Source organism: Macrotis lagotis, chromosome 5, assembly GCF_037893015.1.
Source record: "Macrotis lagotis isolate mMagLag1 chromosome 5, bilby.v1.9.chrom.fasta, whole genome shotgun sequence".
In the NCBI taxonomy this organism is placed as follows: domain Eukaryota; kingdom Metazoa; phylum Chordata; class Mammalia; order Peramelemorphia; family Peramelidae; genus Macrotis; species Macrotis lagotis.
Genome location: NC_133662.1, coordinates 109264767 through 109278684, shown reverse-complemented (window position 1 = coordinate 109278684; position 13918 = coordinate 109264767). Strand labels below are relative to the sequence as shown.

The 13918-nt window shown below is 34.0% G+C and overlaps 1 protein-coding gene across 4 annotated transcripts in view; it reads right to left on the bottom strand.

Moving 5' to 3' along the window:
• AFG1L (AFG1 like ATPase) overlaps window positions 1-13918 on the bottom strand; it is a 221398-nt gene that overhangs the window by 169704 nt on the left and 37776 nt on the right. For all 4 annotated transcript variants that reach the window (XM_074187295.1, XM_074187294.1, XM_074187292.1 and 1 more), the window contains one exon: window positions 1535-1586. In XM_074187295.1, coding sequence (XP_074043396.1) covers window positions 1535-1586 — 52 coding nt within the window. The remainder of the gene's footprint in view (window positions 1-1534; window positions 1587-13918) is intronic.

Sequence of the window (13918 nt, the reverse complement as noted above, 5' to 3'; positions counted from 1 at the left end):
ACCTGGAATAGTGACAGTTTATGCTACCAGCATTTTCTTCTAAGAGCTGCAATTTTCCAACCACCAAAGGAATTTCAAGGAGAGATTCTGATAATGTGCTTCTATAAACTAAAGGATTTGCTTATAGCATTAACTAAATCACTAGATTTAAGATGAGTTTTATAGAGGGGAAGAAAAGAAAAACTGTATAGCTTTACATTTAAATTAATTTGTTAAATTAATCCTTCTTTCCCTTTTCAGGGACAGAGTCATCATTGTATAAGTGGAAATATCACAGAATTTTGAGGTAGGATTCCAGGGTTCAAATACCTGCTTTGTTGCTTATTTTCTATCTGTGTGACCTTAGGCACTTTCCCACAAATCCAAATTATAAAATGAAGAAATCTCTTCTAGTTTTATATATTCTATGATTTAAAAAAAGAGAGAGCAATAATCCCTCGATTTACTTTTTCTCCCAGAGAACTAACTTTTTATATCCTTTCACTATCAATTGAGGAATTGCTTATTGATATAAATATGAATCAGTTCCTTATATATCTTAGAAGTAAGACCTTTATCAGAGGATCTTGCTATAAAGATTTTTTTCCCTCTGGTTTTCTATTTCTCTTAATCTTAGCTGCATTGGATTGGTTTGTGCAAATAATTTTATACAATCAAAATTGTCTTTTATCTTCTGTGATTCTGTCTTTCCCTTATTTGGTCAATATCTTTTACTATACCCATATATTATTATTGTTTCTCTAATTTATTTATGATATGACCTTTTATGTCTAGGTTATATATCTAATTAGGAGCTTACCCCTGATCTTACTGGAAAATATTCTAGTTTATCCCCATTACAATAATACTTGCTTTTGAATCTGAATATCTAGTATTTACCATGTTAAGGAAAGGCCCATTTATTCTTATATTTTTTTACTATTTTTAAATATTTTTACTATTTTTTGCTATTTTAACATTGTGATTTGCTAAAAAGCTTTTTTTCTGCATCTATTGATGTAATAGTTCATTCATTTTAAAATTTCTTTTTTGTCTCACTGATTATTATTAACTTTTTTTTATTGTTATTAACCTCTATGTGGGTCATCCTAATTTCAAGGTGTCTGTTACTTGGGTAAGGTTTTCTACTTCTTCTGCTAAACTGTTAATTCTTCCAAATTTTTTCTCCATAGCGTTCATTTCTTTTCCAAACTTTTCCTTTAATATCTTATTTCATTTATAATATCATTTTAACTCTGCTTCATTTCTTCCAAGAATTCTTATATTTTTCTTTGAGGCTATGTAGGTGTTTTGGAGTTAGTCTCTTCTAGAATTATGTTTGAGTTGTTCTTAACACCATAACATCTCTTTATTATGGAAATTTTTTTTGTTCTGTTTTAGTCTGAAGATAAATTTTTTTCATCCATCTTTTTTCTTTTTTCCTATTCTTATTTCTGGGATTGGGATTTTGTATTGAGGCATTGGTGGAATATCATAGCATTTGCCCTAGATCACATAAATGTATACATATTTAATTGAATCTCATCATACTTACCTACATCTCCATAGATATAGAGACCTTTCGGAGGATTTCTTTTTGCAAAAAGCTGCAAATTAAGAACAAAATTATAAATCTCTAATCCTGTACAGTATACTTGCTTATATAATAATATAAAAATGTTCTTAACAATGATAAGCACAAGATTAAGTGTGTGTCATATTCAAAAAAATTACAAAAATTAGAAAGGACTAACACAGCATGTTGGAGAGAGAGTCAGACTCAGAGACAGCAAAATCTGAGTCCAAATCTGACTTCAGACAGTATTTATTACCTTTGTGACTCTGGAAAAATCACTTAATCTCTGCCTCAGTTTCCTTGTCTGTAATCTAGAACTAATAAGATCACCTATCTCCCAGAATTGCTGTGAAAATAAAAATGAGTAATATTTGTAAAGTACTTAAAGTGCCATATAAAAGCAAGGTATTTTTTAGGTGTTACTGTTACTATAAAAAATGGCAAGTAAAACAGGCCAAAGCAAATACTGATAAATCTGCTTTGTGTTTTAATATTTCTTTTTCTCCTTTTAGTGTTTAATACTAAAATCTACTAATACTAAAAATACTAAAACTGGCAACAATGCAACAAGCACATATTGACCATTTTGTAATAGGCCAAGCACTCTGGCTAAAATTACTCTTAAGGCTGATATAAATAAAGCATTTATTAATCTCATTAACTATGAATTATATTAATTATGGGTATAATAAAGATATGTTTTTATCTATATATAATTATAGGGCAAAAAAGGAGAAATGTCAGTCAATTACTCTGTGAAGCTTAGAGATCAGATCACTAACTGCCTAGTTATTTACTTTATGTATTAAATAATTCCTTTTGTGGAGATGATCTAGGATAAAATAAATTAATTTTTAAAGAGAAAAAAAAAAGGAAAACTATTTAACCTAGGCTTATTTTTAAAAAAATCAAGCCAAAATCAAAGTAATCTTTCACTTTGTTTCCCAGAGGTCATTTATCTGGCTGTTCCAGCCATCCGGAAGCACAGTCAAGAACTAGAAAGCTGTTAATTATGAACAAGCAGTCAAAGCAGACATCAAAACTCCATATAAATTAGTACTAATAGGAGACATTTTCATTGAGCATTGATTCAGAGTTCTCTACCTTTTACTTTACCTATAATTCCAAGACATGGTTTCTCTACCCACAGCACATTAAAAGCAATAAATAAGAAATTGGGGCAGCTGGGTGGTGCAGTCGATAGAGCACAAGCCCTGGAGTCAGGAGTACCTGAGTTCAAATTTGGCCTCAGACACTTAGTAATTACCTAAGCCACTTAACCCCATTGCTTTGGGAAAAAAAACCCTAAAAAAAAAGCAATAAATAAGAAACTGAGAGTATATAAGTGATAGAAACAATAGCAGAAGTAAGAAGTATGTCCAGCAGCAAGAAACAATAAAAAGAAGATCCATCAAAAAGTAAAGTAATCTGAGACCAATAGATAAAGAGTTCTATATAATTCAATAGCCACTTAAAGTATCACTGAATCGTAGTATAGCAAAATATGTAATATTTTAAATAAACAGAATCACCAAAAAAAAAGGTCAAGGTACATACTACAAACATACAATACATGAAATAATAAGAAATTATTAAATAAGGAAAAATAAGATAGGACTCTTAAAAAATTTTTCCATAAAAAGAAGTCAAGGGGCGGCTAGGTTGCGCAGTGGATAGAGCACTGGCCCTGGAGTCCAGAGTCCCTGAGTTCAAATCCGGCTTCAGACTCTTAATAATTACCTAGCTGTGTGGCCTTGGGCAAGCCACTTAACCCCATTTGCCTTGGGAAAAAAAACTAAAAGAAGTCAAATTTTTTTAAGTTGGGAATTAAGAAAAATAAAGTTAAATAAATGTTTATCTGCAAAAACAAAGTTACAAGGGTTCTCTCCTTTCCTAATGTCATAAGATTTTAGTGGGGTTTTTTTAGATTTTTTTTTCCAAGGCAATGGGTTTAAGTGGCTTGCCCAAGGCCACAAGGCTAGGTAATTATTAAGTGTCTGAGGTCAGATTTGAACCCAGGTACTCCTGACTCCAAGGCCGGTGCTCTATTCACTGCGCCACCTAGCCACCTCTATGACATAAGATTTTAAAACAAAAAAAACCCTTCCAATTATATAACACTTTTGAAGTGTTTTAGATAATCTCATACCTGACCTCATTTGATCCTCACAACAAACTTGTATCAGAGGTATTATTTTTCCAGTCTTACAGAGGAGGAAACTGATGCTTAGGAGATATTAAATGATTTGCCCATGATCACAAGGCTATTACATGTCAAACTCAATGATCAAACCCAGGTCTTTCCTGGTTCAGAGTTGAGTCTTTTTCCCCATGATACCATATTGCTATTATGGTACTATCTTATAGCAGGAAGAAGTGAAACTCTCTTGCATCAATTCAATCCAACAAGCACTTATTAAGTATATGAGCAAGGCACAAATGACTATTTTTCTAGACAAAAGGAAAATATTTTTAACCTTTAGTGTCTCCTTCTATCTATAACTACCCTTTATCATTAAGGCATTATGTAAGCCCAAACCATAAACATGAATTGACAAGAGGGAGTTCAAATGAGTACTAGTCTCTGATTCCACCTATATATGAAGTAATGGGATTAAGGTAAAACCTGGGACAAGACAACCTTCAATCCAGCATGGCTGATTGTGGATCCAGTGGATCAGGCTGGATTTGGAATCAGAAAGTCTTAGGTTCAAATCAGATCTCAGGAACTGACTAGCTGTATGACCCTGAGCGAATCATTTAACCTCTCCGTGCCTCAGTTTCTTCATCTCTAGAATGAAAGGTTTGAGCTCAATGGCTGCTGAGATTGCTTTCAACTCTAAATCTATGATCCTATGATCCAGTGCAGCCCCACGAGATCTAACACAGGCACAACTTGGGAAAAAAAGATCTATATGAAAACTTTTTTGGAGTAGGTCTCTACTCAGACTATCTGAAGAAAACTCTGGAGAAGCAGAAGGAATGATGAGTCAGCCTCAGTCATGAAAATCCCCCTGTGCTGTCCTAGATCAGAGAGAACTTGGACAAGGGTCTGAAGAAGAAGAAAACAATGAATGCCATTTACCACGATTGTCACAAATTTTTGAGATTTTTCTTTTTCTTTCTTATCTAGCTTTAATTATTGAATGGCCATTGCCTCAGTCAAACTGAGACCTATTAAGAACCTTATCAAAAAAACCAAAACTACAGCTCCCACTGTATCTAGAACTTCTTCCTGTTATTCTAATCAATATTTGGCCGCTGGACCCAGATGGCTTCAGAAAAGAAAGTGAAGCTGGTGACTTTGCACAGCCCTCTCACTTAAATCTAATTCACTTGTATGGCATGGTATCACATCACATCCTGATGTCCTGGTCCACTTTGAGAAGGAAGGACAAATAACAACAACCATGACAATGACAATGACAATGTTCAGCATTCTGACTAAGCAATCTTCAAACTCTGTTCATTTAGAGATCTAGTTCTTTGTTTTTGCTTTTTTTGCAAATCCATGGACTTATTCCAACTTACCTTGCAAACATTATTCTCTCTCTCTGTTCTTTGCTCTCTTTACAAAATCAAGCACCTGCCTCTTGTGTCCCTTTTGCCTCAGCACCATCTGTAAACAGGTATAATCTCTTTATTTTTGTTTCTGCCAGCTGGAACAGCCTTCCTATATTTCTTTATACCACTGATTCTCTATAAATTTTCAAATATCAAAAGAAAATATCTTTATGCTTGCCAAAATCTGTTAATTTTTCTCATTTTACTGTTTTATTATAATTCCTTCCAAATCCTGGATAGTAGATGTATTTCCAAAGTGCCCAGAAAAACAATTATGCTCTTAAGTGATTTTAAAACATTTTAAAAATAGAAAAATATCTTTTCATCAAGTCTAATACCATCTAACGACCTAATATAGTTCATTAGAAATCCTTCAAAATAATACTTTCCTAAGGAACATTTTTAATTGGTAAATATCAAAGTAACTAATTCATGACAATACTCTTGAAAAGTAAGATTTTTATGGACTACTGCAGAACTGTGTACCTTAGTACAAATGTTTGATAAGTGTATCAAGTTACAGGCAAATCAAATTAGCTCTAATTTATAAAGAGGACTCAATGACACAATCAGAAACAGAGAGCTTAGGAGTTCAATTTCCTGATTTGACTACTAATTTTTTCTTTTTTTCTTAATTGTCCTGACATGTTATATTATATTTGTGTACCATCTATTATTTTGAAGATGTTAAAAAGAAAGATTTAAGTCTAAAAGTACAACATAAACATTCTTTAAACTGAGCATGTTGATTCTAAATAAAATAACTAATTTATACCTAAAAGGTTTTGCTACCTATAAGAGTTTTCAAAACTGTAGCTAGACATATGTACATTATGTGCTTTGTAAATTTAGAAGATACTAAGGCACCAGGATGCCCAGGAAGACAGGCAAAATGTCACCCCCATTAGTCCCCAATAAAATAGTAATGGATACACTGAAAAGAAACACATTGGCCAATAATGCCAAAAAAGGCAAAAAAACAAACCAAATAAGCACTCAGATAACATTGAAAATCTATTATATACCACTACTAGGTCTGAAGAGATCATGAAAAAGGGTAAAAACATCACTTGGACAAAAATATTTATAGCAGCCCTGTTTGTGGTGGTAAAAAATTGGAAATTAAGTGAATGCCCTTCAATTGGGGAATGGCTTAACAAACTGTGGTATATGTATATCATGGAACACTATTGTTCTATTAAAAACCAGGAAGTGGGGTGGCTAGGTGGTGCAGTGGATAAAGCACCGGCCCTGGAGTCAGGAGTACCTGGGTTCAAATCTGGTCTCAGACACTTAATAATTACCTAGCTGTGTGGCCTTGGGCAAGCCACTTAGCCCCATTGCCTTACAAAAATCTAAAAAAAAAAAAAAAAAAAACAGGAGGGAAGCCTGGAAAGATTTGCATGAACTGATGCTGAGCAAGATGAGCAGAACCAGAAAAACATTGTACACCCTAATAGCAACATGGGGATGATGATCAACCCTGATGGACTTGCTCATCTCTTCAGTGCAACAAGGGACAGTTTTGAGCTATCTATAGTGGAGAATACCATCTGTATCCAGAGAAAGAATTATGGACTTTGAACAAAGACTATTACTGTCAAATTGGGGGGGGGAGCATTATATTATTATTATTATGTAATTTTACTATCTCACAATTTATTTTTCTTCCTTAAGGATATGATTTCTCTGTTATCACATTCAACTGAGATCAATGTACAACATGGAACCAATGTAAACACTAACAGAATGCCTTCTGTGGGGTGTGGGGGAAGGAAGTAGGAATGGGGGAAAAATTGTAAAACTCAAAATAAATAAAATCTTTCCTAAAAAAAAAGAAAAGAAAAAGTATTATAGAGTTAGAGTAGCAGAGTGGGGGGGGGGGGACTCAGAAGACAAACAGTTATAAGTGTTAGAAACTAGGCAAACAATTCTAGAATCAGAATCTCAGATTAGAGAGGACCTTCAAGATATCTAGACCAACACATATATCAGTAGAAATCCTATCATCAGCATTTCCACAGACCACACCTAGGGACAATTCATTCTACTTTTGAACAGCTCTTGGAAGAAAGTTACACTGATCTGGAATCTGATGTCTCTCTATAATGTAGTTTTCCCCATGGGACATAATAAAAAGTCTAATATCTTTTCCTTACAAAAGTTCTTCTTTCACCTGAAGATAGACAGCATGTATCTTCTAAATTTTCTCTTCTTCAGCTAAAAAATCTCAGTTCCCTCAGTAAATCATAAAGTTAAAACACTTCACAATCCTAATCATGGTCTTATACACATGCTTCAGGTTGTCAACACTGTTTTCTCAAAGGTGGCACCCCAAACTGAAGACTATAACCCAGATTTAGTTTGACTAGAGCAATGTACAGAAAGGATGTGATTTCAACTCTTCTGAGATCTTTGCTAAGACTAATCTTGCCCAAGATCTAGTAAGTTTCTTTGACTATGTTATTTTTCTAATAAATAAAGAATTTGCAAAATCATGAAAATCCCTAGGTCTTTTCCTCTACATATGGTTGCTTAACTTGTGTCCTCAAGTCAAGAGACAATAGAAAATGAAAACTATGAGAAGATCAATAGCATTAATGAGTACTTGATGCAAAAATGTTAAATAAATTATTTATATAATCTAAGCAATATATTTCTTAAGTAGTATTTGTAGTAAAAATCTAAGAATGGTACAATAATGGGAAAATAGTAACAAATCATATCTTAATACATATATAAATACATATATTAATAAGAAAAATGTTCTGATAAATTATTACTCCAATTACACAAAAATCTCAAAAAATATTCAAATGGAAGGATATTTCCATAATACTATAAAAATTATAGGTCTGAAACCAAGAGCTAATATCATAGGAAATAAAACACTAGAAGAATTTCAACTAAAAACAAGAATAAAGTGGCAGCTATTCATTGTTAACAGTAAATCTGTGACAACCATAGTGTTAAGGTTTATAAAAGCAACTAAAGGAATAATTGTTGGCTGTGAAGTTGTTAAAATATCTCTGTAGATATTACACATATAATTTTATAAACTCTAAGGGTCTTGAACTAAAAAAAAAGGTAAAATGCCTACTTTCTCATCTCTACAAAGTCCTTATGAGAATGACCTAAACATATATTAAAGGGGATCACTAATGAAAATATGAGAGAAATAGATTGGTTCTCATAGTTGATTTTTCTATAGCAAACCACAATTTCACAGTCATAGATGGACTGAAAGTTGTAAAGAACACAAAATCCAACTATGTCGATTGTTTATTTTAAAAATTTCTCAGTAAAGCAAAAATGTAATTAAAGGTACTAGCAGGGGGGTTCTCATGTATAATATTAAGATCATACAAGTCTCCTTGATAAATAGTCATAGAGATAATTTTTCTACTCAGTCTTCCTATGCTTCCCTTCCCCCATCCAGTTCCTCAAAAAACAGAATTTCTATAACCTCCTCCACCATTCTACCAAGCTAGACACAAAGATAATCATACCCTTGATTTGCCATCACTCAAATTTCACTTCCATGTTTATGTTCTCTTTAATTGTTTTATTTGATCATAATATTTTATCATTCCATCACTCCCTAGACCTTATGATTCCCTAAACCTGTTCTTTATCCTCATCAAGACATCCAGTCCCTCTACTCAGTTCTTTCACAAACTCAGTTTCACAAACTTTCACAAACTCTTTCACAAACTATCAATCTCACTTCGTCTAAACTCTCTTTTCTTACCTAAATATCTTGGTGAGTAATGTTCAACTCTACACAAGCCTCTGTAATTGAATCCCTTGTCAATCATACCTTGCCAAACCTGGTCCCTGAATTATTTCCATTATCAATCTCTTTTACTTCTATTCACATGCTACAGAAACTCTAGAAAATTAACATCAAGATGATTGATCCACTACAAATTTTGTTACAGAATCTCAATGAGTCCCTAACTAGAGCAAGACAATACTTTTACATCTCCTAAATCCATTCCCTAACCCACTCATCAATAGTAACTATTCTAAAACTTTTCATCCTTCCTCAAGGCTCCAATGTTTCCCTTGCCCACTTTCTCAAATGAGGATTTTGCCTCATACTTTTCCCTTACTCCTCGTATTATGATGTCTTCCCTCACCAATCTTTGCCACCATCTTAAACAAAGAGATAGTCCTCCTGGACAAAGCAAACCATTTTAAACACACACAAGTGATTCCTTCCCCTTCTGACTCCTCCATGAGACTTCCCTTTTCTACTACCCCTTCTCTTTCTCTGATCTTCAATCTCACCTTGGCACCTTCCCTGTTGCCCTCAATCATGCCCATGTTTCCCTAGTCTTTAAAAAAGCCTCACTATGGGCAGCTAGGTAGTGCAGTGGATAAAGCACTGGCCTTGGAGACAGGAGGACCTAAGTTCAAATCTGACCTCAGGTTTAATAATTAATTTAGCTGTGTGACCCCTTGTCTTGCAAAAAAATCAAACCAAATTAAAAAAAAAAGGCACACTAGTTTCAACCATCTCCACCAGCTATTAACTATATAGTACCTCCCTTTCTTAGCTAAATTTCTTTAGAAAATAATCTACAGGTGGCTAGGTGGCATAGTGGATAAAGCACCAGCCCTGGAGTCAGGAGTACCTGGGTTCAAATCCAGTCTCAGACACTTAATAATTACCTAGGTGTGTGGCCTTGGGCAAGCCACTTAACCCCATTGCCTAGCAAAAATAAAAAATAATAATAATCTACAATCAGTCTCCATTTTCTCTCCTTTCACTCTCCTCCACTCATTTCTATATCCTCTGCAATCTCTTCTAATCTCATCACTCATATGACATGGCTTCCTCCTCCCCAGCCAGTGCCTTCCCTCAGAGATTACCTTCTAATGTATATATCTTGCAAGTACATAGTTATTTGCATGTTGTCTCACTATTAGAATGTATCCTTCTTGAATTAAATTTCTAGGATAAAGGTTTCATATCTAACACACACACATACACACACACACACACACACACACACACACACACGTAACTAAAAGAAATATAGTTTGTCCTTCATTTTTCAAAGACTATGACATCAGGGAGGTGATGCCATGACAAACACATTAATTGGCTTTGAGTGAGAGGGTGCAGTGCTAAGTCACCAGCCTCACTTTCTTCTCCAGAACCATCTGGGTCTAGTGGCCTTATATGAATCAGGATGACTGGAGACGGCCCTGGATGTGATTTGCCCAAGGTCACACAGCTAGTAAGTGGCAGGTGTCTGAGGCCAGATTCAAAATTCCATCTTCCTGAATCCAAGGCCAGTGCTCTATCTACGGTACCAACAAGCTTCCCCAGATATGAATGTAGTCGTCAAAAGAAGTACAATATATTAATAATTATGTGAAAGAATGTTCCAAATCACTAATAGTAAGAGAATTAAGAATTAAGCTTTACCTAAGAATTAAGTTTTACCTAACAACCAGCAAATTGTCAAAGATGACAAAAGAGGACCTGACTTCAAATCTATTACTACTTACATAATCTTAGACAAATCATTTAATTCCTCTAAGCCTTAATTCCTCATCTGTAAAAGAAGAGGGATGACTAGATTGGGGTTCTTGACTTTTTTTTGTATTATGGATACCTTTGGCAGGATGGTGAAGTCCATGAACTTCTTTTCAGAATAATATTTTAAATGCATAAAATAAAATATATAGGATTATAAAGGAAAACAGATATTTTGAAATAAAGATGAAAATTATTCATGGACCCAGATTATGAACTCTACAATCTCTCAGTTCTCTTTCTTCTCCTCATCCCTCTCCATTCTCTTCAAATGTGCTCTACACGCTCAAATGCAGTCTTTTTTCTCTGGACAAAGAATTCTGGTTGAGACACAAAGAAAAGAACCTTGAAAATTAATGAATTACTCACAAAGAGTAATAACAGGCTAGAACCCATATACTTCTTCCCCATGTCCACCGTAATGCTGTGAGTAAAACTACTGGGAATATATAACTTATATATACATATATACATAATACATATATACATATATACATAACTTATATACATATATATGTAATATAAGAAATATAACTCTCCATTATCTGCTGTCCAACAGTTTCTATATAATTTCCAAGTGCTTAGTACTTTTCCAGAGAAATCTATAGCTCTCAGCCTACTTTAATCCCATAAAAAAGAGTTCTTTTATTAAATTATCAAATGAGATTTCATGCAATGTTCTTTGAAAATCTTGAACTGTGGGGCAGCTAGGTGGCTCAGTGGATAAAGTACCAGTCCTGGAATCAGGAGGACCTGAGTTCAAATGCGACCTCAAGACACTTAATAATTACCTGGCTGTGTGACCTTAGGCAAATCACTGAAGCCCCATTGCCCTTGCAAAAAAAAAAAAAGTACTATATAAATGCCAACTATTATTATGATGATGATGGTGTTAGTATTTTATAAGTGAAATAGTGATACATAGTGGAAAGAGACCTGACCTCAGCTGAGCATCAGATAACCTAGGTTTAAGTATAAGCCCCTCCACATAATACTAGTGACTTTGAGTAAGTTACTTAATCTCTCCAAGGCTTAATTTTCCTAAATGGAAAATGGAAAAAACAATTCTACTTCTTCAATATACTTTACAGGCTTGCTATGGACATCAAATAGAATGATGTAGGTAAAATATTTAATACTCATCAATCCCTATAAAAAGTTACTATTACTTTTAGAAATATTTTCTTGTCAAATTGTCAAATGTTCAAGGGGGAATTGTATTTATTTCTCCAATCAACAGCTTCTATTAGTCGCCTAATAAGAAAAGTCCAAATATGACCATTATATTCAGTGTTTGAAATATGCTTTATAAATATTAAGCACTGGGGCAGCTAGGTGGCGTAGTGGATAAAGCACCAGCCTTGCAGTCAGGTGTACCAGGGTTCAAATACAGTCTCAGACACTTAATAATTACCTAGCTGTGTGGCCTTGGGCAAGCCATTTAACCCCATTTGCCTTGCAAAAATCTAAAAAACAAAAAACAAAACAAAATAAATATTAAGCACCCTATTGCATACTTAATTGCTTTTCTTTATTTTAAAATTTTTTATTTTATTTAAATGGTTAGAGTTAAAAAAAATCACAATTTAAAACAACAATTAATTTCTGATTAACTGTGCTAATGAAGAGGGAGAAATAGTGAAAGAACTCTGTACTGGATTCTTGATACATTAAGATTTATTATGGACCCTGCTTTAAAACTAATTTGATAAAATTGTTGGATTTTATTCTTGGAAGTAATAGAAGAACCTTACATATAATATAACATCAAATGCACCAACCTATTGATTGCAGTATTTTTGTGGTAAAATTGTGGCAAGAATGGGAAACAAAGTAGATGCCTATTAATTGAGAAAGATTTAACAAACTGGGTTGCATAAACTCAATGGAATGTGATTCTGCTTAAGAAATGATAAATGTGGGGGCAGCTAGGTGGCTGCAGTGGATAGAGCACCAGCCCTGGAGTCAGGAGTACTTGAGTTCAAATCAGGCCTCAGACACTTAATAATTACCTAGCTGTGTGGCTTTGCGCAAGTCACTTAACCCCATTGCCTTGCAAAAACAAAAACAAAACAAAAATAAATAAATAAAAGAAATGATAAATATGATGACTACAGAGAAGCCAGGAAAGGTACATGGATTAATGCAAAGTAAAGTAAGCAGTCATAAGAAAACAATAATAGTATATACACAATATACAACAACATAAATGGAAAGAACCACAAACCAATCAAAAGTGAACAACACTGAAATATTACAAAGTGGAGGGGCTAGTTGGCACAGTGGATAGAGAACCGGTCCTGAAGTCAGGAGTACCTGAGTTCAAATCCGGTCTCAGATATTTAATAATTGCCTAGCTGTATGACCTTGGGCAAGTCACTTAAACCCATTGCCTTGCAAAAAAAAAAACACGCAAAAAAATGCTTAAAAATATTACAAAGACTAAGTTTATCCCCAAAGAAAAGATAAAAAGAAAAGATTCTTCTACTTCTTTGTGGAAACAGGAAGTCCATAAGTGTGACTCATAGCATATATTTTCAGGTTTTTTTCAACATATTGATCAGTTTGGGGGCGGCTAGGTGGCGCAGTGGATGGAGCATCAGCACTGGAGTCAGTAGTACCTGAGTTCAAATCTGCCTTCAGACACTTAATAATTACCTAGCTGTGTGGCCTTGGGCAAGCCACTTAACCCCATTGCCTTGCAAAAACCTAAAAAAAAAAAACCATATTGATCAGTTTTGCTGAATATTTTTCTCATCTTCCTTTTTACTTTTCTTTAAAAATATTCTTTGTTGAAAAACTATCTTAAGAAATAATTTGGGCGGCTAGGTGGCGCAGTGGATAAAGCACTGGCCCTGGAGTCAGGAGGACCTGGGTTCAAATCCAGTCTCAGACACTTAATAATTACCTAGCTGTGTGGCCTTGGGCAAGCCACTTAACCCCATTTGCCTTGCAAAAACTAAAAAAAAAAAATTGAATGTTATTTAAAAAAAACAAAAAAATTCTTTGTTATATAGGATGGCTCTCTGGATTCCAGGAGATAAAGGATTCAAAAGGAAACTTAGGTGATGTAAATATAAAAAAATTAATAATTCTATTTTAAAAGAATGTGCCTTATCATGAATCTTGTTTCTAAATAACACAATTCCAAGCCATAAATGCTAAGAATAGCATTATAATGACTAAGTGTATATTTGGGTTTTTTGTATGGCCTTCAGTATGTGGGGCATCCACTTGATTCTCAGTCC